The 25,489-nt window shown below is 48.7% G+C and overlaps 1 protein-coding gene across 1 annotated transcript in view; it reads left to right on the plus strand.

Annotated features, from left to right (window-relative positions):
* GABRA3 (gamma-aminobutyric acid type A receptor subunit alpha3) overlaps positions 1 to 25,489 on the plus strand; it is a 57,697-nt gene that overhangs the window by 16,609 nt on the left and 15,599 nt on the right. The window contains exons 3-5 of the mRNA XM_010216786.2: positions 12,023 to 12,090; positions 15,684 to 15,904; positions 23,844 to 23,926. Coding sequence (XP_010215088.1) covers positions 12,023 to 12,090; positions 15,684 to 15,904; positions 23,844 to 23,926 — 372 coding nt within the window. The remainder of the gene's footprint in view (positions 1 to 12,022; positions 12,091 to 15,683; positions 15,905 to 23,843; positions 23,927 to 25,489) is intronic.

Below are 25,489 nucleotides of genomic sequence, written 5' to 3' on the forward strand. Positions count from 1 at the left end.
GTGAGGAGTGCCCAAGAACCTGCCCTACTGCCCGGCAGGACCCCAGCACCAGAGGAAGTGCTGAAGTGGCCATTGTGAGGCCATGCGAGTTGGAGGAGTTTTTGTACAATGCGTTGGCTCTGCTGAAAACTAAATGAGCAGTGACCATGCAAGCCAATGACCCGTGTAGCACAGGGGAGAGGCGGTTCGGTGGAAACCTTGGCTCTGTGCACAGCCCAGCAGCCAAAAGGCAAAGAAAACCCTGGGGTGCATGAGGAAGGGAAAGCATCTATCTGCCATTGCCCAGAGGGGGGATGAAGGATGCCAAAAGTGTCACCAGTGGCGCACTTTTTCCAGAGCTGATTAAGTTCCCCTGCTGAAGGAAGTGCCAGCCAGGAGCTAACGGAGGCGATAAGGGAACTGCAGTGCAAATTACCACAATGCTCCCAGCAATGGTTTTCTTGTGTCTTCATCTCAGTCCCTGTCATTGGTCTCAGCAGACAGGCTTGGGAAGTAGACAGGCTTCTGCTCTCAGCTTTGCAGCAAGACCCACAAGACCCATGAGGTTTTTCTGGTTTGGGTTTTTTTGTTGTTGTTGTTTTTCTCATGCCTGTTGGCTGTGCGGCTTGGCAATCCCCAGCCTGCAGAGCAGCCCGGCACCTGTGGGAAAGCAGGATGGAGGCCCAAAAGGCATGTGAGGAAACTGGTGTTTGGTGGCACCACCTTGCACACACGGTACCATAGAGTGGATCAGCGCTGATGGTGAGGCTGAAGTCCAGAGCACAGCCTGCAATCCGCACACCCTAGCACTTTTGTTTATTCTCCCTCCCCTGTGATGACACATAATAAATGCAATGCAGTGTGTCTCTCTATTTCACTTCTCTTGCCTTCCTTGCTTCTTTTCCAGCTTTCCTGTTGTTTCCATTGTATCAGCAATTCTTAGGTTAGAAATACAAGTTTTGTATCGGCTCTTATCTTCCTGGGGATCTGTGTTGAGTTCTGATGAATTGCAGAGCACAGTAATTGCTTTACAAATGCTAAGGATTTTAGTGCCAGTGATCTGAAGCTGTTGCAGCTCCTATTTAAGCAGGTGAGTGGCCTATGGGGACTCAGAAATGATGTTTTATGCTGCAGAAAGACTTCCTGAGAATTGGTTAAGAAAGCCTCAGTCTTTTTCAGAAAAGGGATTGTGTGCTAACCTGCTTGGAGCAGGGTACCTGGTCCTTGATGGAGGTGTTTCAGAAATGTGTGGTGATTATGCAGGTTTTGAATAAGCACAGTCTAGTCATTGACTCTCAGCTGAGGTTTATATGAGATGAAGGTATACAGCAAAGTCTGGTTTGTATTGGTGTCATATCTCTCCTCTGTATATGTGATTCCACCTATAGTGCTGGGGTATGTTCTTCCTTGAAGGTGCTCTTTACTGAGGTCCTATGATGTGGTCACCAGGAATATCACCACTAACTTTCATTGAGAGAAATAAAATTAACCTGGCACCAGGAAAGCAGCCGCAAACTAAGGCACAGAATGTGATGCAGAAGATTTTAGGTACAGTTTGCCTAATGCTGAAGCATCAGTCTGGCTTTTTGCCCACACTTCTCTACTCCCCCTGTGCAGGTAGGCATCCTGCAGGACTGTGTCCAGCAAAAACGCCCTGGCTCCGTTAGGGCCGCAGCCGTTTGCGCAGCTGGCAATGCCGCATTGTCTGCGCGCACTTCCCAGCCCACTGGGATTGGCAGGGATTCCCTTCCCCAGGTGTCGCCAGCTTAGCGATCGAGGACAGACTTTAATACCAAACATGCTAAATTATGTATGCTAATTTATATTCACACATTTTCTCATTGTATTTATAATATATAATGAACACGTTTATGTAGCATCTCCTTTGCACTGCAGAAGCTCAAAACGTGTGCTCACGCATACATATTCCTCTTCTGTCTTCATAGCGTCTAAGGGTGTCCTAAGTCCTTAAAATAGTAACTACAGTAGCTTTGTTCATTCTTCCTTTTCTGTCAGTAACGAAAATAGCTCAGCTAATTTGTAGTCTCTGTTTGTAGTCAGTACATGTGAGAGTGAGAGGTGTGAGTGCTGGCTCCGTGACTGCACATCTTCTCGTGCTTGCTCCTCTTGCCTCTCTCTTCTGTTCCACGTGAGCTTTATGTTTATCAATGGTCTTCACCACATTATGATTTTAACCTCTGGATATGTATTTAATGTCATTCATTTAGTTTAATGCAGTAATTAGAACATGTGTGTGTGCATGTCTGCATGGAGCCAGGAGAGAAAGCTGAGTTTGACTATTTGAGCTGTATGAGTCTCATGGCATTTTTTTTCCTGGTTTCCTGAAGGAGTGAGGCTTACCACATCTTTCTTTCTGCCTTTCCTCTTCTCAAAGATTTTAAGTCCTTGCAAGATTTATGAAATTATGCAGCTGAGTAAGAAAAGACCCAGAGTGGAGCGAGGTTGCAGTACGGGATCAACCAGTTTTAGACATCAGAGCAACCACGCAAGAGGTTCCAATCTGCAGGAAGGCCGGCTTCACTGGCTCTGCTGCGATGGAGAGACACTTCACCTAGACTGAGGTCCACAGAGCAGAGCCTCTGTCTTGCCAGCATCCCCCACTCTTCATAAACCTTGAAAAAAGCCCTTCTCAAATGTGGGAGGGTGTGAAACCCCCATAGCACCTCTACAGAAGCATGTGGACCTATGAACAGGACCTAATAAGTCTGCAATCCCATTTCCGTTGCTTCTGGAGAGACAAAGGGGCAGTGCAAGGTGCTCTGCATGGCTGTGCAGGAAGCTCAGGTCAGGAATCCGGGCTACTCTTTGCCACTGTTGGTGTGAAACACCTAGGGAGAGAGCGCTGTTTCTCACCCAAAATGGATGAGCAGGTGCCCTGTGCCCGTGTTAATGCTGTGCTGGGACTGCTCACGTGAGTAAGGGGTCACTTGACTCATCTGCTTTCACCCATCGTTAGGCTTTGATCCAAACATAACTTTGACGTGGAGAGCACTGTGAGCTGGGTCAGGGCCGCAAGTCCATGCACAGTGTGTTTGGAGTCTGTTTAGTGATTTCCCATCTAAGGAGTCCATCTTCCCCTGCTTAACTTGAGGAGCTTGTGCCCCACGCAGCAGTAGGGACCACCTGGGCATTACACATTCATCCAGGAGCTGCGGCATACTGTAAATCCTAGACTGGCCATGTCCAAGCACTAGCTGGGAAATTCTTGGCCCTGCCTCTAGTTTTGGTGCAGGACACTGGATACGGTGCAGTTCGAGAGCTCTGTATGCTGCATTCTGTATATGACAGAGAATAAATCTCTTCACTGCATCAGCTCTTCCGTGGCCCTGCTAAGCACGAGAGCCAGGGCAGCAGGCTGTCTCTTTGAGGGATTTGACAGACACCATTTCACTTAATCTGGGCTGAAAAATTATGACATGTAATTGTAGAACATGCTGATATCTCTCATCGTGTGTAACTGATTTTGTTGTCGGTCATCTCTTGAGGCACCTCCTGAAATTCTTTTTAACTCCTTGCCTTTGTTCTGCTGAAAGAGCAAAGCTAGGGGGAGAGAGGAGCGAGAGCGCACAGCTGGAAGCCGCAACACATCTGTGTGTGCAGACGTGGTTGTTCTCTCCAGCCTGGCTGGAGGACATGTGCTTCCAGACACTGGTGTGCCATCGCACCGGGGCGAAGGCAGTGATTAATCTCTGCAGCTCACGGCACCACTTCTTGGGAACTGGCTGTACTGTTACGGTGTTGGCAGTCCAAGGGGATTCTTCCAGCAGCTGTGGGTGATAAGCTAACTTCTGTGAAAAGATGCCTGACACCCCAAGATCAGAGGGACAGGTCTGATTTTTTTTTCCTTTATGAGCAGCAGGTAGCCTTGTTTCCTATGTAGATGTGATGCCTTTTTGAGTGGAACTTGCCAGAAGTCACTGGAAGTGTAACTGGGTGAGAGGGTCAGATCCATTATACAGACTAAGTTGTTCCAGCCCTATTAGTGACACGGGTTGACTTCTGGAAATTAGCAAATAGCCACCAAGCAAAACTGCTTTGGACAGACAGTCCATGGTACACAGGCAGAGCTAGATGCGCTCCAAAGGTCTCATTGCTAATCCCCTGGAGGCTTTTACTCACCCTTGCTTTTGCTGAGACAAGGCGTTTATTTGAGACATTTATATTGTTTCCTTGCTTGCCGCGTGGTTAATTCTGCAGGCTGTGAATTTCCCAGTGCACAGTCCTCAGCTGACCCTCCTTGTGCGTGCGCGTCCTGTCACCTCCAGCCCTGCTGTCCTGCTTGCCCTTTACAGGTGAGAGCTGGCAGGCCAAGACCAGCCTCGTCTTTGGGGCCGTGGTCGTCCTCCACCCAGAGGACACTCAGAGTGACGTGTGACTCCAGGTACACTCAGAGTGAGGTGTGACCAGAGGGGGTTCAGTTCTGGCCATGAAAGCTCCTGTTAAGCAATTACTTCTTTGTTTAATTAGCGGGCTGTGTTCGTGGGTCGCTGTCCTGCCGTGCCTGGTGGGCCGAGGCTGCAGGCAAGGATGGACACGCAGCTGTGCCCATCTGATATGACTTGTGCCGTTGCATCCTACAGACCGGCCTGTTAGGTGGCATTGCCTCCAGACTGCCTTCCAGCTCTGCTGCTTTGAGGGGTTAGGAAGCTGTTTTGGTGCCCAGTGTTTGTCTGCTAAACAAAGAGACCAAGTAGGGTGAGCTGAAGCCAAGGGTGCTCTAACACACACGGAGGAAACGGCCCACAGATTCCAGTGACTTATGGTGCTGAATTAGCTCCCAGAGACCTTTCCTTGCAGGGTCTTATGGCTGATCTGAATGCTGTTCCCCTGTGTCCTTGCCTGCTTGTTAATCTATGTCCTCCCTCTCACAGTGTGAGTTGGAAAGAGAGGAGCACTGAAACATACTGAGATTGTTACACATGGGCAGGGCAAGAGCCGAAGAGATCCCCAAGTCAGAACTGGTTGAGGAGAAGGAAGGTGCAGCCCTGAGGGCTTGTCCAGATCTCTGAGCTCCAGCTCTTCTTTCCCTTTTCCAAATGCTGGTTTGATGCCATAGGAAAACCATTTAGGCTTGTCTTTTTTTTTCTTTCTTTTCTTTTTTTTTTTTCCCCACTCTCTCTGTGTCCTCTGTTCCCAGGATGCTTGGTGGAAAAGTTACCCCCGGTGCAGTCGGGATGCCCCTGTCATGAGCAGGACGGTTCATGGGCTTGGCTGTCTGGAGCTCCCCACGTCCATGTCCTCTAGGGTCAGTGCTATCCTCTGGCTGCTATTCCTGAGCTCTCTAGCTAAAAAACACCTGGGCACATGTCCTCTCTTCTCCAGTGCCTCTGGCAGTGGTAGTTTGCTTGCTGATTATTGAAAGGAGATTTCCAGATTGGCCTTTGCACAGTGGTTGGCTTGACTGCCTGGGCTGTAGCTCCCATCTTGCTGGTACTGTGATAGGCTACAGATGAAAGGAAAGGTAGGAGATGGTAAAAGAGCAGCCTGGGTGCAATGGGATGTACTTAGAGCGAGAGAGGAGGGATGCGAGGGTGGAGTTTCCAGGCTGGGGGCCTCAGCGCCGCCTCCGAAGGAAGAGCCCCGTGATTCCCGTGGGCGCTCTAGTGCCATCTCGGCTCCCAGAAGGCTCCAACACACTCGCCGGGGACTGTTCTCCTGGGGCTGCAGCAAAGGGTGCGGAAGGAAGAGATATTTCTGCTCTTCTTTTGTTCCAGCGGCTAAAATTGGAAGAAAATTAAATCCACACAGTGAGAGGATGAGAAAATGAAGAATGAGACAGCCAGAAAGCTTCTGTGTGCAGCTGCAAAAATTACCTTCTACTGCTTATTAATTAGCATGGTACATGGGCTTGGAAGAAGGCAGGAGCTAGAAGCTGGTAACACAAACCTGGCGTTCCTCCTCCTGGGGACACTCGGTTCGTTTTAAAGCAGCACCCTGCTCCACGGGCTTGTGCTGATGCAGCGAGAGCCGCTGTGGTGGCTCTTGGGGATGCTGCATCAGGCCATTCCCCATACCATTGGACCCTCCTCCGGCACCAGTAAGAGGTCCCAGGTGGGTGTCCTTCCTGGAGGATGCTCGTGTGCTTGGGGACAGACTGGACAGGTACTTGGAAGAGGATCAGTGAGAGCAGAAGGATCCCATCAAACCAAGCAACAGTTGGGCTGAGGCTAATCCCAGCTGGAGATGTGGGCGTGGTTGGAGACGTGATGCTGGGTGAGCTGGTGAACCTGTAGAACAGAAATGTTTATCTCCAGAGAATAACGCTGGCACAGACTCAGGGCTTGTATCTAGTTGTGGCAGCCTGAACAGCATCATAGTCCTTTCTAGTCTCCGCCATCCTCAGCAGGACCCAGCAGTGCTGGCCCGGTGACAAGGCTGGCTGAGACCCCGTGGGTCCCAGCTACCCGCAGCGCAGATCCCTGTTCGCTAGCGCATCCAGCTTATCCATGGGAGAAGCCCACGGAGCCTCTGCGACGTCAGCACAGTCACCAGGAATCCCCTGGTTTAGCCCTATTTTAATAGCATGCATCATTTGGGAGCCTCCAGCGCCTGGATGCAGGCACGTCCTCTCTGCTCGTTTACGGCATAGCCTCTGGGAACCCCATCTGGGAAACGTGACTGTGTTCAGCCCATCCACAAACCTCACGAACTGAAACACAACCAGCTGCGTCGATTATATTATGGCTGAGATGCTTAAATAAACAGCACTTGATGAGTGCAGCGGGATGTTTAATAAGAGCCTTCCCATCCTCCCGTGCCCCCCACCTCCTTTGATCACTCGTAGAGGCAGCCCTGCAATCGGCAGCCAGCGCGGGGAGAGGAGAGCAGCAGGGTAATTTGTATTCCAGCTCTGCCGCTGCTCCTAGTGCTTCCAAGAAGCAAGTAAAAATAGCACTCAGTCATTTTGTAAATAATAACTATCTCCTCGCTGGCCCGCGGAGGCAGGAGCACTTACAAGGGAGGCTGCGGGGAGCGGGGGGCACGTCTGCCTCGCCGCCGTGCCCGGGGCTGCAGGCTGCCACGGCACCTGGGGGCAGGGGCACCTCTTGGAGAGGCGCTTCCTAGGCAGGGTGATGAGGAGGAGCCCTCAAAGCACCCTGGCAGCTGCTGCTTTGCCGCTCCCGCAAGCAGGAGGGAGGCATGAGGAAGGGAGGCAACGGCTCCACTTGGGAGCTGGGGCAGCAGAATCTGGCCCTCCACACAGCGCTGGTGGGGATGTTTGTTGCCTGTACGAGCAGCAGGATCTGGCAGAGCAAATTCTTGGAGAAGGGTAGCTTTTAAAAAGCAGGCAGGTGTAGGGAGTGCCATGGTAACACGGGGGGAGTGGATGTTGCAGCTTTTGTTATACATTTGCATTGCAGATATGCCCAGCGGAGGGGGATTTCTGCAGGCAGCAGCAAAGCAGCCTTGCCTGGCTTGCAGGGACAGGCTGGCAGAGAGCTCTCCGTGCCATGGGGGAGAAGGGGCAGCTCTGCTCAATGTGCAGCGCCTTGCCTCTGCGCACAGGCCAGCTACAGAGGGTGTCCCGAGGCTTGAGACTGAGCCGGTGATGATAAGTGGGATGGGAATCACCCTTGCACAAGTGATCTAGGACCATAACACAGCATTTAGATGTCTAAATCCCCTCTATATGTAAATGTTGATCCTGAAAATCCCTTGATCTCTTGGTTTCATTAAGGGCCTCATGGTCTTTTCTCTTTCCCGGTCCCCAGCAGTGGGTGCAGGGGGGAGTCTCCACAGCCCGGCTGGAGGTGCTGGTGCAATCTGCCTAGAGCAACATGGGCTCCTCCACCCGGCCCCTGTGAACCAGCCTGGCTGTATCTTTAGGGCTGGGCTCATCTCCTTCCTCAGCTCCAGCCTCCTGCCCCACGCAGGTCTCTCCTGCCTGTATAACAGGAGCTGCCACATGCATCTGTCCCCCAGCGCGCTGGTCAGTTCACTTGTGTGTGGAAAAAATCTTAAAGATGCAGAGAAGGAAGGTGCTTGAGAAGGAAAAGTGCTGTTTAATGTCCTGTGACAGGTCTAGGGGAGATGCCCAGCCCTCTGCAGTACAGTCTTCAGCTAGAAAATATTCAGTGAGAACTGGGCAAGAAGGCCAGGCAGCAGCACACGGGTGTTGGGGTCTGCAGATGAGGAAGGAGATGAGGACTTCTCTACCTTGTTCCCTGTGTTTGGGCAAGAAAGATTTCTCTCTTGGTTTTTCTGTGCTGCAGAAATAGATGCAGTTTCTTCCTCTTTGGGCTAAGTGTGGGTATGTACGTGGTAAGAAGGGGAGAAGCTGCCCATGGCTTCTCTCCCGAGGAGCATCTCTGCCACGGAGCCAGTGGGCTCCTGCGGTGTCATGAGCAACGTGGATGCTGGGGCTCAAGATCACGTGGGATTCCATCTCTGAGGCCGCAGCTCGCTCTGTTCTGCTTGTGCTTTACTGCTTGTTGGATTTCCCTGTTCTGCTGGATTCCGTGCTCGCACAGCAATGATTTAATTGCAGAAATCCCTCCAGATCCTGGCCTGCCTTGGGAGCATGAACTCACTGGGAAGGCTCATTCTCGCTTTGGGCATCAAGAACATGAGGAACCTGTCTGCCTTAATGCTGAGCTCCGAAGCAGGGGTAGAAAAAGTGGCCTGGGAGAGGATCTCAGCCAGCCCCGTGGTGCTCATCCCCAGCTGGAGCTGGCTCGTGTGAGGGGTCCTGCTGACTCCAGTGCATCAGTGTGGCCTCTCCCGAGTGGGACGTTAAGATGAAGAGGTGAGAAATAGGGTGGGTTTCCTTCTGCGAAGTGGGAAGAGCAGATCTGACCTGTGTTTCTCTGACTTCCATAACGAACGGTAGCTGGAGGAGGATGTTCCTCCTGAGCTTGTTCTCCGTGGCTGGTCGAGCGTAGGAAATGCTGTTTGGTGGTCCTCCATGCTGAAAGATAGGCGAACACTGGTGCCATGACGGATTAAAAGGGATTTGGATAGAGATGTCTCAGGGAAACAGGCTGAATAACTACTGTGGCCCTGTATCCTGCCAGGTCCCTATTAAAACCACTCCTAAGAGTTAGGGACAACTGGAGATGTTTTGGAAGTAGCTTTGGTAGCCAGGCTGATGTTCCAGCCACCCGTGGGCTTGCAGATGGCTCTGCTAGATTTAACCCCATCATCTAACTCCTGTGATGGCACAAAGTGCAGCTCATTCCCCGGCGAGGATGTTGCACAGCACTTTACCTAATGCCATTTGGATGATGTTTCCCAGGTGGAACTACATGGGTGTCCTCTGCAGTCCCTGGGCTGCGCTGGTGGATGGCAATGACTGCGTGTGGTGAGGGTTGATTCTCTCTCTGCTATTATTTGCTTTGCCATGATTGGCGCAGTGAGAGTATTGATCACCCCAGGCACTATTAGTACGCGTTGTTTGTGCTAACAGATGGGAAGAAGCATGTCCAGGACAAGGAAAACCTCTCGCTCCTGACAGCTCTTATTGCAAAGCTGGTGATGAAGTGTTTCCCTGGGGGCTCGGTTCCTCCTTTACTGGGCTCCTGAAATGCTCCCATGGACAGGGCATGTCATTCCTCTCCTGTGTCCATGAGCAAATGCCCATGAGCAGTGCACTAGTCTTCCTTAGAGCAACGCGACAGTCACAGGACGCTCAAGTCCATGCTGCGTCGCAGGTCTCCGAGCAATGGTCAGCAGGGATTTACCAGGCCAGGAGAAGCTCCACCAAGTTTTTCTAACACAGCACCTTGATAAATGTTGTTGTCTTTGATCAGACTTGCTGGTAGGTTGCAGGGAGCTGCGTGACTGGTAGCTCACAATGTGCTGCGCTGGGGCAGAAGCCAGGATGAGCTCGGACCCATCCAGGATTAAGTCATAACCAGCTCACTACCCCTACGTTCTTGGTGTTCTGCTTCATAAGCATACAGAAACAAAATCTGTCCCCAGTGCATTTGCTTTTCTAAGACGCATCATCAACTCCTCCCTCCCCTTAAAAAAAAAAAAAACAAGCTTGTGCACTCTCTTTTCTTGAGCTTATGCCAAATGCCAGCTAACAACTAAAAAGAGCAGTGTCATATAAAAGGTGCCCAAAATTAGTTCTGTCTCTCCACCTGGTCACTGCTTCCTCACTCCTACAGATCCTGCAGGTCATGTCACATAGCACAGGTCCTTTCGTGCACCCCTCTGTCCCCCTTTCCAGCTCAGTTCCCCTTGGATTCACAAGGTAATTCTGCATGTCACAAGGACTGACTTCACTGGTCATGGGTAGCCGCGTATCCCAATCTGGTATCTATTGCTGTATATTATTTTTGCTAGACAATTTAAGCACTCAAAAAGGCAGAAGGAGAGGGAAGTGGAGAGAGATTATTATTTTTTCTCTAAAACACAGTTAGTTTTCTCTAACTGCATGTATTAAAGAATCTCACTTTAGTAGAATTGTGTTGTCTGCTGTATGTCTCATTTGGGGCTTGCTTAGAGGGACATAGAGAGAATACCCTGAGTGTTCAAGTGTTACAGAAACATCTCACGTTGTTTAAAAAGCTGCCTCACTGACTACTGTGTGTTTCAGATATGTGTACTGCATACATATTTCTCATTAACCTTCTTTTTATCACATCAAGACAAGATCAAGGGTTACTTATATAGCACAATAATATCAGCCACAGGCTGTGTCAGAAGCTCTCCAACCATAAGAACTGAAGATATGTATATGTACGTTTTAGCCATTAAGGAGAAGACTCTGCCAGAATGCATTATTTTATTTTTGGGTACAGAACTTTGAAGCACAAGACTAAGCTTTGTGATACTGCAAAATAACTGACAGAGAACACAGAATTTCCATAACTGAATTGAGCAATGGGCCATTCAGGTAGCTGTTGCAGAGGCCAAGATGGGATGTTACTGCTAAGAACACAAACGCTTTTTTTGGAGCTCTTAGCATTGGTAATGTTTAGCTCTTTCATTGGACCTCTTTCATTGGGAATGCTGCACTGAGCCAATTAACGACATAAAAAAGAGCACAATTGTATGATCTGTCCCTAAAGTAATGAAGATTTATGGTAACGCAGTGCTAAACTCAAGGCACCTCGTTTGGCTCCTTTAGCATGTCCTGGCAGGCAGAGGGCTGTTGGAGAGGTGACCACATCAAGTCATCCCATCCTCCTGTGCCTGGTTACCTCGCAAAGCAGGGCCACGGCAGCGATCTCGCTTAGGGGCATGCTGAGACAGTAACGATGGCAGTCGTAATGAGAGCTGCGTGTGCTGTTCAGCATGAAAAACACCTAGTGGTAGCCACGTTCTGGAAAACACTTCAGTTTACCTGGAGGCACAGGATTAAAATCACCCATGAGCTGTAGCGCTTGGGGCAGGAATTGAGGTGTTGTGATTTTGTCGGGGCAGTGTCCAGAGGGAGGCATTTTTTCAGTGTCTGCAAGAGAAGCCTAGCCTGGCTGTGGATTCATATAGGCTGCATATAAATACCTCTGTGAGAGCAGCTGCTCTTCAGGAGCCGAGGCACTTAGGAAAGCAGCAAACATGATGGGAGTAAAAAGCAATCAGAATATTGATTCTTTTATGTACAGATAAGCCTGAAGCTGTAAAAAAAACCCTGGGTTTCCGAAAACTGGTGGAACACTGCTAGGCTATTTATCAGGCTGGGAGACACAAAGGGATTTCGGATTAAAGAGAATTTCACAATTTCGGGGCTTACCTCTGTACTAAAGATATGGGGATCTTTACAACATTCTGTATTGTATAACTGCATGTAATTTGTAAATACACATAGTCTGACTATGTCAGGGCATAGTGGAAAGAAGCACAGCTACATTAAAGATGAATTTGCCCAACTATGAGTGATAAAATCAGCTATTGTTTAGGATACCCTACTGAGCACAATACCAGCTTGCTGGGGGCTTCCCCAGGGAGGCACCTGACCAGAAAAAAATAACATGCAAAAAAAAAAAGCTAAAACCATTTCCTGTAGAAATGCATTCAATTCTCTAATTGCTTTCTCTGTCTCTCTTTCTCTCTCTCTTTTTTTATGTCTCAGACAGCGTAACTGAAGTCAAGACAGACATTTATGTGACGAGTTTTGGCCCTGTCTCGGACACGGATATGGTAGGTGCTAGTGGCCTGGCAGGAGAGCCAGGGGGTGGGTTGTGTGTCTGGTAGGGGCGGCAGCAGTGGCCCATTCTTGGACAGAACCAAGACTTTCCTAAAGGCAGGAACGTGACCAAGCATCCGTCCAATATGGGTAGGAACGTGCAAGTTGACTACTCTTGGCATGGGCAATACAAACAAATTGTTTCTTAGATGTGTTTTAACTTTTGAAAACTAAATGATAATGCCAAGTGCAAACTTGGAAAGAGGCAACACCTTTGAGTCACTCTGGAATCATAGAGGAAGGAGGGAGCTTCATGGCAAGTGTCTGAATGTGGCCTGTTTTAATGACAGTACCAAGAGAAAGCCAGTCCCACCCACAAACTGTCCTGAGTTCTTGAACCAGAAGAGCGGCAAAACAGAGGAAAGAAAAAGACTGAGCTGATTGGAATATTTTGACATGTTCAGGGAAGATTATTAATGAAAAGGCCTGAGGTCTGAATCTAGGCTTGTATTCCCACAACAGTTTGTCTTCTAATTAAAACAGGACTGTGAAGCATAATTAATAGTGAGCTTTCTCAAAAGCGTTTCTTGCAGCTTGTGTTTCACATGCACCCAGGGCCTCGCAGGAGAGCTGGCAGGTTGTGGGCGCTCTGCGTTACGCTTCCAGGCCGCTGCGTGCGGCCTGTCTCGTGCTGGGGGCGGAGGCCCCGCGGCTCGCCCAGTCCTGGCGGTGACATGGTGCCCGCGGACGCACCGAGGAGGGTTGGAACCTGAGGGAGCCCAGCGGAGGTGGGGAGCCATGTCCCGAAGCCTCCGACAGCCCCTCGGAGCCCGGCGGGGTTTTGTTTGCTGTGCTTGCTTGGCCTTGAGCATCTCTCCAACCACCCCATGGACCGTTGAAAGAGAATTAAATGCCCCTCATGCCAGCGCTAACTCCATCACACAATCCTATACTGGCTTGTAAAGACCACTCCCTCCAGGGTTAAAAGTTAACCTGCTGTCACTGTAGCCAAGAGTATTAATCCCATCTGAGTTCTCTCTCCATCTCACTCTCTCTCGTACCACAGCAGAGGCACATAATATATTCAGCAATCTCAGCCCTTGGGGAGTATCTGATAATTACTTCCAAGGTGGAGCATATTTGATTAAGGGAGTGTGTATAATGAACTGTGAAGAAGAAATATGAGGTATTGAAAAGAGGGAGGTATTCTCTGCAATGTGGTTTGACAAAGTGAATTTAAAATTAGGAAGACAGTTAAGGAATAATAAATTATTTCCCCCCTCGCATGCTTTAGTTCCGTGTATTTTACAAATGCATAGCGAATGTGTTTTAACATGCAGTCCTGGTGTTAAACACAGACAGAAATGTGAGTGTCATCTCCTCGGGAAGCGTGGGGAGAGCCCACTCATCTGTTGTGGTTCCTTTTATCTGAGGAAGTGGGAAAAGTCCCTCCTTCCACACTCACATCTGCCTGATGATCCTGCTCCCATCCCTCCCACAGCCATTACTCATTGCGATGGAAAGCCCTTCTCGTGCAACTTGATGCAGAGAGAGACTGTAATTATGGTGATGGAGGACAGGCAGGTAAAGCTGCTGGGGAGAGCGGAGGAGAGTGGCTGGTTACTAACCGTGCAACAGAACATGTGGACCTTTTCCCCAAGGTGCTCCAAGGGACTTCTAATCTCACTTTCCATTTGGCTTGTAAAGTCAAGTGTGATCAAACCTGACATATGCCCAAATCCTGAGTAGTGAGCTCCAGTTTTGCCTTAGTTCCCAGAAAATGGAGAAAGAAAAAGGAAAAAAGGAGGGAGGGGGAAAAGATTTTTTTGCTACTTTGGAAGACAGACTCAAAAGGAGGGCCAAGTCTTGATGGGTTTGGTTATTTCCATAGAGGGAAGAACATGACCTAGAGCTGGGCATGTTTCTTGGAAGCTGGACTTGAAATGGATGCTGTCTGGAAAGAAGGCTAGAGAAGAGGGGTCATATCTCAGCGTGGTTTCTCTTTCCTTCGGGAATGATTCCTTAACATAAAAGAAGAAAAACAGGACCTAGGAAGATGTTATAAAAGAGTTTTTGTTTGTTTTGCTGATTTTTTCTTTCAATAAGAACAGAAGGTTCTGAGTAAAATAGCTGTTCTGATAAGGGCTTCTCCTAATAGGGCCTCCTGTGCCTGCACAGACTGCCTTTTGTTTTGGTTTCTCTACTGAGCTTAAGACCCCAAGGGATTGATGATCTTCCATGAGGGAGCAGAGTATCTGGCACAGGGCAGAGTCTGTCAGACAGTAGGATCTTTACTTTGCTTTCCCCAAGCCAGAATCCAGAAACCTTGTGTTTGGGCAGGAGCACCTGCCTGTGTGGCCAGGGAGCAGGGATTAATTTTTTTACTTAGATGCTTTCATTTAGCTACCATCTGCTGCAAAATCTCGCAGAAATTTCTATGACCTGTAGGAGACTGATGTGCTGCAGCTCTTAAATGCTGCCGAGAAGAGCTGCAGGAAAGAAATCATTCACGGAGATAAGTTTAGTTAGGCCTACAGCCTCCGGGAACCCATAAATAACAACTATGAATCTACATCGGCACTGCAACAAGAACCAGAATGAATTTTCCAAAGCCCCCATCTCTCTCTGCCAGCCTTGTGAGCTAATGAGCCTTGCTTCGTTAGTGAGCTGAGGTGAGGTATGGCTGGGGCAAGCAGCCCTGGGCTGCCTTCCTGCCTGGACAGTGGTGATGTTGGTGCCAACCAGCTCATGTGATGCCAGCCTTGGGTGAGTTCAGGCTGGCTGGGACAGTGGGAATGGTGCTGCCATACACCGCACCCATTGGCTTAGCTTTGCCTTGGGGTGGCCTTCAGCACAGCTCGCCTTTGGATAGAGGTAGCTGGGATAGGAGAGGAGTGAGCAGCTCAGTGGGATGTGCTCAACCAACAGGTTCAGGTGTCTGTGGCTTTTGTTTTGGTTTGGGTTGGGGTGAACTGTTTTTTTTGTTTTTTTTTTTTTTTTTGTTTTGTTTTTATTTGTTTTTTCCTTTCTGCTTGGATAGTAAAAATCAATTTTGTCAACAGCACTGAGAGATGGCCCTGAATACAGGATTGCAAAGAGGTGACATCTAATCACCCCAACCGGCGTTTGGACTCATAAATAGGCTTTTTTGCTTATGATAGCTTAGAGAAAAAAAAAAAAAAAAGGAAGAAGTCACAGGATCCTGTAATGACAAGTTTATCAAGTTTGTGAAGGCTTTGACTGAGGGCTTTGCTTGAAATGCACGGGTGCAGAGGTGGCTGAACGAAGCATATAAATGAAACAGCATCCCGAAACTTAATATTTCAGATATAAGGGTGCCTGCAGTCTGTGAGAAACTCTGAGGTGCAAATTTTGGTGTTATGTTAAAGTCATTATACAAAAGACAGCGTTTGTCCTTTGTCCTCCACAGTTTTCTCTGCGGTTGTTAATCCTGGGTTCTTGTTGCATCCCATTTCATTATCAGCCTGAGGGTGCTGAACACATATACCCAGTGACTGAAGCCATTTATCATTTCTCCAACCACCTTGTTTGCAATGAAGAGCTTGGTAAAACAAGAGGGTTTTTTTTTCTTCTTCTCTCCTTGAAGGAATACACCATTGATGTCTTTTTCCGGCAGTCCTGGAGAGATGAGAGGCTCAAGTTTGATGGGCCCATGAAGATACTTCCCCTGAACAACCTGCTGGCCAGCAAGATCTGGACTCCTGATACCTTCTTCCACAACGGCAAGAAGTCTGTTGCACATAACATGACAACACCCAACAAGCTGCTGCGCCTGGTGGACAACGGCACCCTCTTGTACACCATGAGGTAAGCTCCTTCCTTCTGGGCCAGATCTTTCTGGCCCCTTCACTACTCAGATGTTCCTATATGCTTGAAAACTGTCCACCCATGCAGCTAGTATTTGCCACTTGTGGTTGATGTACTAATTTACCTTGCAAAGTAAGCAGACCTATAAAAGAAACAACAGGCTATTTATAGATGCAAGAGAAAGATACTGATTTTTTTATAAAGAGCAGTAAATGTTTGTTTTCAAAAATTATTTTTGGTCCCTCCATCTCCAAGCAGATCTTAACTAATAACACACTTCATTGAGGCTTCGGCATACTGAGATGCTGCACATTCACCTGCTTTTAAGGACCAGACAGAATTTCCTGTCTTTGTAGCGGAGCTGTCTTGTGAGTCTGCATCTTGTCAGCAAGTTTTACAAGCTACCATTGATAAACAACTCTGCATTTGTGCAGCAGTTTTGTGATGTGAGCTAATCCTGCCAGCACCCTGCGGGCCTAGGTCTCCAAATATCAGTGATCTCACGTTACAGATGAGGGCACTGAGGCATAGCGGATAAATGAAGAGGGAAACCCATCATAGCTGGAGGCCTCAGTACTGCTCCTGTCTGTCTGGCCTGCTCTGAAAAACTGGGACTAAAACTCCCTACCGTCTGTATCAGTGTCCAAGAGGACAATCTTGTAGGAGCCATTAGTATAAGGCTGCAAAAAAAGACTTTGTTTTAGACCCTTTATGTCTTTCACTAGTTCTTTATTCAAAAAACAATCACTAGCTTCAGCAAAGGTTGTGTGGCTGGGAAAGTATTGGGTTTGCTCTTGCATTTAGGGCTGGAAGATGTTGGGAGGGCAGCATCACAAGACCTCTGCCAGACTTGTGCCATGCATGTTCAATCCAGACCGGTGCGGTTTGACTCCTAATACCTTTCCCACTCTTTTACCTCCTACTGGGCAGTGCCTTTGAGGGATCAGCTCTGCTGATGAGCAATTAGAGACACATCTCTTGCTGTTTGTCCTGCTGTGAAAGTCAACTTCTCTTAGTCAAGGCTTGTGTTTATAGATGAAGTTGCTCTAGTGAAATAGCAACTCTGACACAGGCATCCAGAAAAACTGCACCTGTGTGACAATATTTATAGCTCCTACAGGGAGCCTCTTTATCTCTGACCTGAGCTTTGAGGAGTTACAAGCCATCTGTAGCTGAGCATCCAAGGATCTCTTTTTGTCACAACACAGCCTTCTTGTGGATTGGTGCAATGTCGCAATGCAAACTTCTGATGACTGGCTCAGGGCTTGGCACTTGGATGACCTTTGTGACTGCAGTATAAAAATTTTATTTCTCTATTCCACTCCCTCCAGCTGCTTAGTAATGGACAAGGCTGTTGTTCCCTCTGCCTCTTCCTGGCTACTCTGCATGCCTTAGACCGTCAGGAAGAGGGCACAGTTTTATTATGTAGCCCTGCCTCTGCAGCTGTGTTGTTGGAGTTCTACAAGGTCTGAGTAGTTCACAAAAGCCCAGGTAGGGCCTCAACACTCTGGCGTCAGAGCTGAGTGCAACAAACTGGGAATTGCTTGTGGATTTACTTAAGGTACAGACAAACACTCGGCTGCTGCAGCAATCTCTGGATGAAATCTCTAGCTCAAATTGTGTGAAGCACATACATAATCTCCTGGTTCTTCCTGGCCTTGAAACACATGAAGACAGCAGAAGCTTGATGCTCTACCAGTGGGATTCAACTTTGTGAATCTGGGCTTTAAAGAGCTCTTCTGCTCTTCACAGTGACTGTCAGAGTGGCATGTTGAGGCTTTGAGGTTATTGTCAGAGTAGTTCCTAGACAGTATGTGCTCAAGTTATGCACTCAGAGGGATGCTTTCTCCGACCACTGGGTTGATGCATTCAACTGCATGCCTAAAGAACTGGTGCTGCTAAAGCCCAAGTGAAGTGCTTAGCAGCAGCGTGGCAGGACTTGGCAGTCAGCAAACGCCTTGCTGGGGTGGAGACAGGACAGCAGAGAAGGCTTGGCACAGAAGTGCCCGGGCTTGCCTAGCACAGCAGCATCACGCGGGCAGCCCCCTGGTGCCCTACATCCCCAGCAGCAAGTCCTGTGCCCGGCGCAGCATGCTCGAGGTTTGTGGTTTCCAGGTTCCTCTCTGAAATCCCAGAGCCTTGTAGGGTCTGTGCTACCAAAAGCTCTGTGTTATCTTTGCTACCTGGTGTCTTCCTCTCTGGTCACGCGGGGTAGCTGGAGGCTGCAGCATGCAAAACCCATCCACACAGTGGAGGGGGCTGTAAACCTGAGGTGCAACCATAATCCAGCTCCTGCTGGAACACCAGCTTGAACATCCCTCACCAGCTCCTCGGTAATGTGGACGGGCAACTGGTTTGCCTTGGAGCCTGCATTGGGGTTGAACCTGCAGTTTTTTCTGCCATAGAGCTTCCAGAGCGGGTCCAGAGGCAACAGTGACATATTGTGTAGGTTTGTTTTTGTGCAGTCAACCTCTTGAAAATAAAACATTTCAAGATGCAGAAATCTTCATAGATCATCTTATTTCTGCCATCATGGGCTGAAGTCTCCTGGTGCTGGGAAAGAATATAATGAGAATTTAGGACTGTCAGATCCATTGCAAGGATCCTAGAAGCAATTTGGCTTCAAATTCAAACCGGAGCAATTAAACCTAGCCTAGATTTGCATGCAGCCTAAACCACACACTACCTATTTGGCCTGACTGTGGTTATTAACAAACCTCCTACAGGAGAAATCAGGACAAGACTCAAGCAATATCCCTGGCATAAACAAAGTCAGCTCTGCTGTGCAGGGTGCTGTCATGTTTTTGTACCACATATACACGAGGGGATTATTACATTTGCGTCCCAGAAATTGGACTGAGACTCTAGCTCATCCTGCAGCACGATGCAGGTAACGACAGCAGCTCTAATGACACATCAAAGGCTTTGCTAAGCTCCTGGTAACCATGAGAACGAAGCTGAAGCGGTTTGTGGTACCGTCAGCCCTGGGAGAGGTATGTTTAGCCTGATTCATCCTTCTTGCCATGGTGTTGAGCAGTTCAAAGGACTTATTGTGACTTTAAAGAGAAAAGCAGGGCATCTTTCCTGGATGTTCCACTTTTGGTGCTGTTGGGCCAGCAAAGAAGACCAGCAAAGAGTTTGCAGTCTGATTTTGAGACAGTTCTGAGTTAGATATTGCTGGTGACTGGGACAGATGAGCCAAAGGACAGAACAGCTGGATTATGCGATTGCTGGTAGCATGGACATTTTTCACATGCTTTTTAGGCTTTAAAATGACATTTCAGAGCTCAAAAGTCTGGACTTGAACAGCACATCAGAGCAATGAAGCGAACCTCTGAGGCTACCTGGCCATAAGCTCCCTTGTAAAGGGTCAGAGCTAAAGAGCATCTCTGCAACAGGCTCTTTTACCCATATGCTGCAGAGGCTGTGCAAATTGCCAGGAAGGGGAGGCACATTCCTCTTGGGCTGAGATTTGACATTGTGTTAGGCAAAGCATGTGGTGCTGAGGACTCCTTAGCCAGGAACAGTACGGGGCTGGGGGTAAAGCAGAAGGGGGGTGATCTGTGCGTTCCCAAGCAGCAACTGATTTCACAGCCCATGTAAATAGCTGCTAATTAGTGCTCTGCAAGCTGGGAGCGTGCAAGAAGGGCTGTTGGAGGAGGAGCAGGACACACCTGTGGAGCTATGGGAAGGGCATCTTGGAGAGCCAATACACGTGGGGTCATGAATGGAGCCCGGGCCAGGGAGGACATCCAGAGATGTCCAGAGAGGGGACGATTCTGTGCCTTCTCCTTCGGCAAGAGAGCTCTCTCTTTTCATGACTTATCTCTAAACGTGCTGACTTCTGACTGGCCGAAATTGCTGAACACACTCATTGTGCTGGAGTGATTTGGCTGCTCCTTTCTTATTTAATTTCGGGAGGCTTAAAAACTGCTTCAGTTGTGGGTGGAGAAGGTGACAGATTAGGTTGCCTTTTCAGTGGTTTGTTGATGGATTTATTGTGTTTTTGTTGTTGTTTACTGGCTCAGCTAACAAAACACACTTTAGTTTAAAAATTGTGACTGGTACTTTCCTGCACATCTCCAGCATCCCCCAACATCTCTATTAAATTGTCCCCTTCCCTTGACAGTTTCTCTTGGCCCAGGGCGTGCAGGAGGGCACAGCCTGGGCTGGCTTGTGCCCAGGGGATCTCTGCTGCTGTCCCAGCCCTGGTGGGGGCAGAGCAAGGCCAAAGGCTCTGTGGCCTCCCTTATTTTTGAGGAGATCTCAGAATGTGTCAGAAGAAAAGTGCTGATCAGGAGATGTCCTTTGGAGAGGCACGCTTTGGGGGCACCCAGCTAAGACCCTTCTGAAACAATGAGGCAGTCAGTGAAGCAAAAGAGAGGAAAGAGATCTTAAAAGGAAAGATTTGTGTGACCTCCTGGGGGAGGAAGGGAGAATGCTGATTTATTTTTGTGCAAAGGCAACATTATCTTTATGGCCAATGACAGTGACAAATATTATAAGCAAAAAAGTCCATTGCTCTTGGAAAGGAAGCAGAGAGAATTGAACGGTGAGATCGTGAGGACACACTCAAAGTGCTTACAAACGATGAAGTTCCCAAGTTTCTAGCTGACAGAAGGAAGCATCACGCAAGGAAGAGAACAGAAGGAGCAAAACTGCATAGTCTGCTTTTGCTGCCAGGTTTTCACACTTGCTTCTTGAAATCCTAGTCTTCATCCAGATTACAAAAGAGAGGCATCAAGTGGAAGGAGCAGTTGGCTGGTGATGACATTTGAGTCCCCAGGAGAAAATAATTTCAGCAGTGTAATTGTAGACTTGAGGAAAGCGCTGTCAGTCTTTCCAATGACTTCAGTGCGTTTTGGATGGCATCCTGATCACCTCTGCTCCTCTGTCATGCAAAGCAGGTACAGTCAGTCGCAATGACACAAATCAGAGGGAGCAGTTTGTTTCAGGAGAAGTTACTTTGGACCTCATGGTGGGTCTGGGTGGAGAAGCTGAGCTGGGGCAGGCTATAATGCAGGCAGGGATCCGTTGTCAGCTCTTGGTCTGCAGAACAGTTTCCACAAGGCTGGGTGGTTACTGGACAGGCATGGGTTTAGAAAGGATTTGTCAGACTCGGAGAAGAGAAGACCTTTGGTCTCTAGAGCACTCAATAGACTGCGTGCAGTCTTGAATCATGGAAATGGGAGCCACTGGGTTCTCAGAGAGGAGAGTAGGAAGGAATTGCCCTGAATGCACCTGGCTCTTCGAGTTCTCTGTCAGTGTCTATGGGTCTCCATCGGACATGGAGTCTTGCCGTGTACACCTGATTCCCCTGGCCAGGTATGAAGAACTGCTTCAGCCGTGGATGGGTTGGTTGAGAGCCCTTTGGACCCAAGAATGAATGTCACCCAAGAGCCAGCCCCTTGGCTTCAGTGCACCTGAAGCGGGGAGTCCTGGGGGGACTGTGGGACCACGTCTTGCTGCTGCTGAATAGTTTGGAGCTGTTTGACAGAACCCAGCCCATCCTGACTGCACAGCTGTTTTTTTTTTTCCTGGCTCCCTCCTGTGTGGAGTGGCACCGTGGTGCCTCTTCTCCTGGGCATGGATGTACCCAGTGGAGACAGGGCAGTGGAGTCTGGCTCTGAGAGAGCAGAAATGGACATTTACCTCCATTGCATTAAGAGACAGGGAAGTAGCACTGAAGCACGGTAGGGAAAGCTTCAGGAGGCTTGTCGGAAACTACTTTCCTTTGCCAAGCCTGTACAAGAACAGGTCTTGTGTTGCCCCACAGTATCATCTGCTCTGCTGCACGGTATCCCCATGGCCGCTGCAAGGGGATGGCATGCATCAGCTCTCCAGCATTGCGAAAGGTGACTTCACTAAGGCACTGTCTGGATTTTAACCCCCTGCTGTTGATGCTCCTGGTCATGCAGGAGGGTTTGGTCCCACTGAAGTTATAGCAGCTTCCAGCTCTGCTTCTTTGCTTCTTGATGCAATGTCTCTGCCTGTCCCTTGTAGGGATGCCAGGTCTCATAGGTCCTTTAAAAGAAGCAGGTGTGTCTTCAAGTCTTACAGATCTTACAAGCTGAGAGAGACATGTGGAGGGCTGGAGGGGATTGGGATGCCGCGGTGGTGCGTCCCGTGTGGTGTGCTTTGCTGGGACCCGCCAGAAAGCAGCCGAGGGAAGGGCAGGAGTAGAGATGCTCTCAAGCTCTTTCCAGGAGCCTTTCTTAGCCCTGCGGGAAGACAAGGATTCCCGGGGGTTAAAGCTTCCGTGACCTCCAGGCGGGATGTTGGTGAGTACCCAGCTCTGAAATGGCCGAGTTTGTGCCCTCACTTGCAGAACAAGCCCGTCTGGCGGGAGCTCCTCAGAGCGCTCGCAGCGAGCGGCTGCACGGCCGCTCTCCTCCTGCCTTGCTCGGAGCGCGGGTCCTGCTTGTCACAGCACCATCTGCTGCCCTGCAACAACCATCGCTGCCGCCTCTGTCCTCCCAGGGCCGAGCTGGGCAGCCTGGAGCAGCTGCCTGGCCCGGGGGGACGCAGAGACCCCCAGGGCCCCCAGGCTACGTCACTTCCATTCCGTTTTCCCACAGATTTTTAGAGTGATTTGGGAAGTGTTTTGTCCAACAAAGCTTTGCGATACACACTTTAAAAACAGATGTCTTTCCCCAAATCGTTTAAGGTTTATCCACATGAAAGAAACCCCATTTTTTTTCTGCTTAAGCAAAATCTGAACCCTTTAACCCTTTTTTTTTTTTTTTGCAGGATTTTTTTTGTGTTTACCTAAGCCTGAGTTTTTCTCTGTGAAGGATAATTTACCTGAAACTTTCTAGCTTGCTAAAAGGCTATTTTCCTGTTAAAGGAAAATATCTCAATAGAAGTTTTCCCCTTTTCGTCCTGACCTGGCTTTTCCACAAGCCACCTTCAGCCTTGGTTCTGTTTGCTTGCCCTTTGCATCTGTCTGTTGCTCCTGCCACATTTTATTTGTTACTTTGTGGAGCCATCAGAAGTGGTTTCCATTACTGACCAAACAGACCCTTTAGAGGAGATCATATTTGACATGTCCTGCTCCCCTTCCAGATATGCAGCTTTTGTAGTACTCCAAGAAAGGGCATGAGTTTAGACCTACTTTTTATTAGAGCCTTTTGACACAGATCCTTTTATGGCGGCCCTGTGCTCTCTAGCTTGCTCTTATCATAGCTGTGCCACCCTCAAGCTTCATGACAAGCTGTCCCACAGAGATTTGGTGGATGCACAACGTGCACGAGCTGTCCTACACTCCCTCAGATAGCACCAGGACTCACAGTAGTGCATTTTTGTATGCATCCTCTGCAATGCCATGGGCAAAAGGAAAGAGCCAGGGAGGGAGGCGAAGCTGCTTCTCTCCTGCTAGCCCCTTGCTCAGGGGTGCATGTTGCACTTCATGCCTCTCTCTTGCTCCAGTGGTCAGCTTTGCTCCACAAGCCCAGCAGTGGTTTCCCGACTAAATAATCTATCAGCCCTCAGCTCCTTCCAACTATCTGGAAGAAAAAAGCCATGTTCTGTGTCACTGGAAGCCCTTTCCGTTTCACTGGAAGCCCTTTCCGTTTTCTTTCCAGCGTGGTCCATGAGTATCCCCTGGCACAGGTTGCACCAGGCATTAATGAGCCCTTTGTGCACAGTGCATAAGCAAACAGAAGTCCTGGGCTTTGGCAGATTTTCCGATTGCACTGAGTGAGTAAAGATGAACTCTGTCAATAGCGTTGAGTTTATAAAGCGGGAAAGGTGGCCGGATCTGCATGCCCGCTGCTCTCTCCACAGCTGATGGCCTGCTGCCCAGAGACCCACGGTTAGTGACCACGTTGAAGCTTTTGTCGCCTTTGATGGATGCTCGGCAAAGATGCCACAGCAGAAGGGCCAGATGGGAGTCTCCATGGCCAAGTGTTTTTGATCATGCCTGTTCTTTGTGTTGTAGGCTAACGATCCACGCAGAGTGCCCCATGCACCTGGAGGACTTCCCAATGGACGTGCATGCTTGTCCGCTGAAATTTGGGAGCTGTAAGTAGACTGAACAGCCTCTGCGAGGAGGTGTGTACAGAGCTAAGGAACAGCCCTTTGTGTGGCTGGTGTCTTCTGGCGTTTTATTAACAGTATTACTAACGGTGGCCTTACTGCTAATGATAACATGACCAAAGTATTTCACACATGCAAATTCTGGCATCATCAGGAATGGATAGAGAGCATATCCATGGATTGTTCAGGCTCATAGGATGGATTACACACCTATGTTTCTTCTGTAAGTGTACTAGAAAAGTAAGTGGGAAGAGCAGCTTCCCATTGTCCTTCCTGCCTTTGGTAGGTAGTGCTGCCTTTTCAGCACTGCCTCAGCAGGACCTGCATTGGTGGAGAACTCCGAGATGCTTTTCATTCATCGCTAGATGCTCATGGCAAGCTACAGACAGCTTCCAGCTTTCCAGACTTGCTGCTGCTTGCCTGCCTGGGCTTCCTCATATCTTACCAGGGAACCAGGTTCCCTCCTCTACCCTGTGTGCAAATTACTTTTCTTTCAGTTTTGATCCAAACGGAGGGAGAACCAAATTCCAAACTACTGAAATTCACCATCACATGGAAATAATTTCCCAGTTCAGCTTGATAGGTCCTCTGAACTAAATGCCACTCTCCACCTATACCTGCGTTGGACAAAGAGTTGCCTAATTCCAGCTAAAAAGCTGAATGAGCCCCTACCAGTGATCTGCCTTCTGGACTGTGAGAAAACAGGCAAGACATAGCCTTTATAAACTCATACTTCCTATCCTGAAGGAGAAAACAGAAAAGTTTGATTGGCACCAAAAGAGATCATGTTTATCATGTGCATCTGCTGTCTGCCTCATGACGCAAGGCATCCATGAAGCTGGATTATTCAAAACTACTAAAAGGAAGTAATTTCTTATGCAGCATCTAATTAAATGTGGAACTTATTGCCATAAGACATCACCAAGGCCAGTAAATTCGCAAACCTTAGAGAAGGATGAATTATTAATGTTAATTGACCTTGTGAGAAGGGATGTTAAACCTCATACCTCAGGCATAAACTCTGGGATTATTCAAAGACTTTCATGAAGGCAGATTACTGCACATCTACTTGCTTATAATGTTTCTTAGTGAGGAAAAGAGATTAATATGTGTATTTCTGCTGGAACATCCCTTGGGGTTTTTCTGTGTGTTTTTACTGATTCAGCCTCTGAATTATCAAAGTTTTGACAAAAGCAGATCAAGACCTGCCCTTGATTAATATTTGCATGGGTATTTCTACAGAGCCCATCCGAATAGAATCTGAGCACGCTTCTGGTATAATGGAGCAGAATTAAAACAGCGTACACACTAAAAAGTCCTCCACAACTAGGAGCTGCTCATTTGTGGGAAGTGTATGGTGGGTTCAATTTGTACCTAGCAGGGCAGTGCCCATGTGCTTCTACTCCACTCCATGTGTTCTTCAAAGGAAAGCTGAATTTTCCTCCATGATTGCTTTCCAGTCATCCCAACAAGCTGAATGGCTCCTCATGGGCCTCCTGGTCCTGAGCCATGGTGGGAGCCAAGCAGAGAGGGCAGGCAGAGAGCTTG

This window comes from Tinamus guttatus, unplaced genomic scaffold (genome assembly GCF_059628265.1).
Source record: "Tinamus guttatus ecotype Peru unplaced genomic scaffold, ASM5962826v1 Tinamus_guttatus_pri_ptg000287l, whole genome shotgun sequence".
Taxonomy (NCBI): Eukaryota; Metazoa; Chordata; class Aves; order Tinamiformes; family Tinamidae; genus Tinamus; species Tinamus guttatus.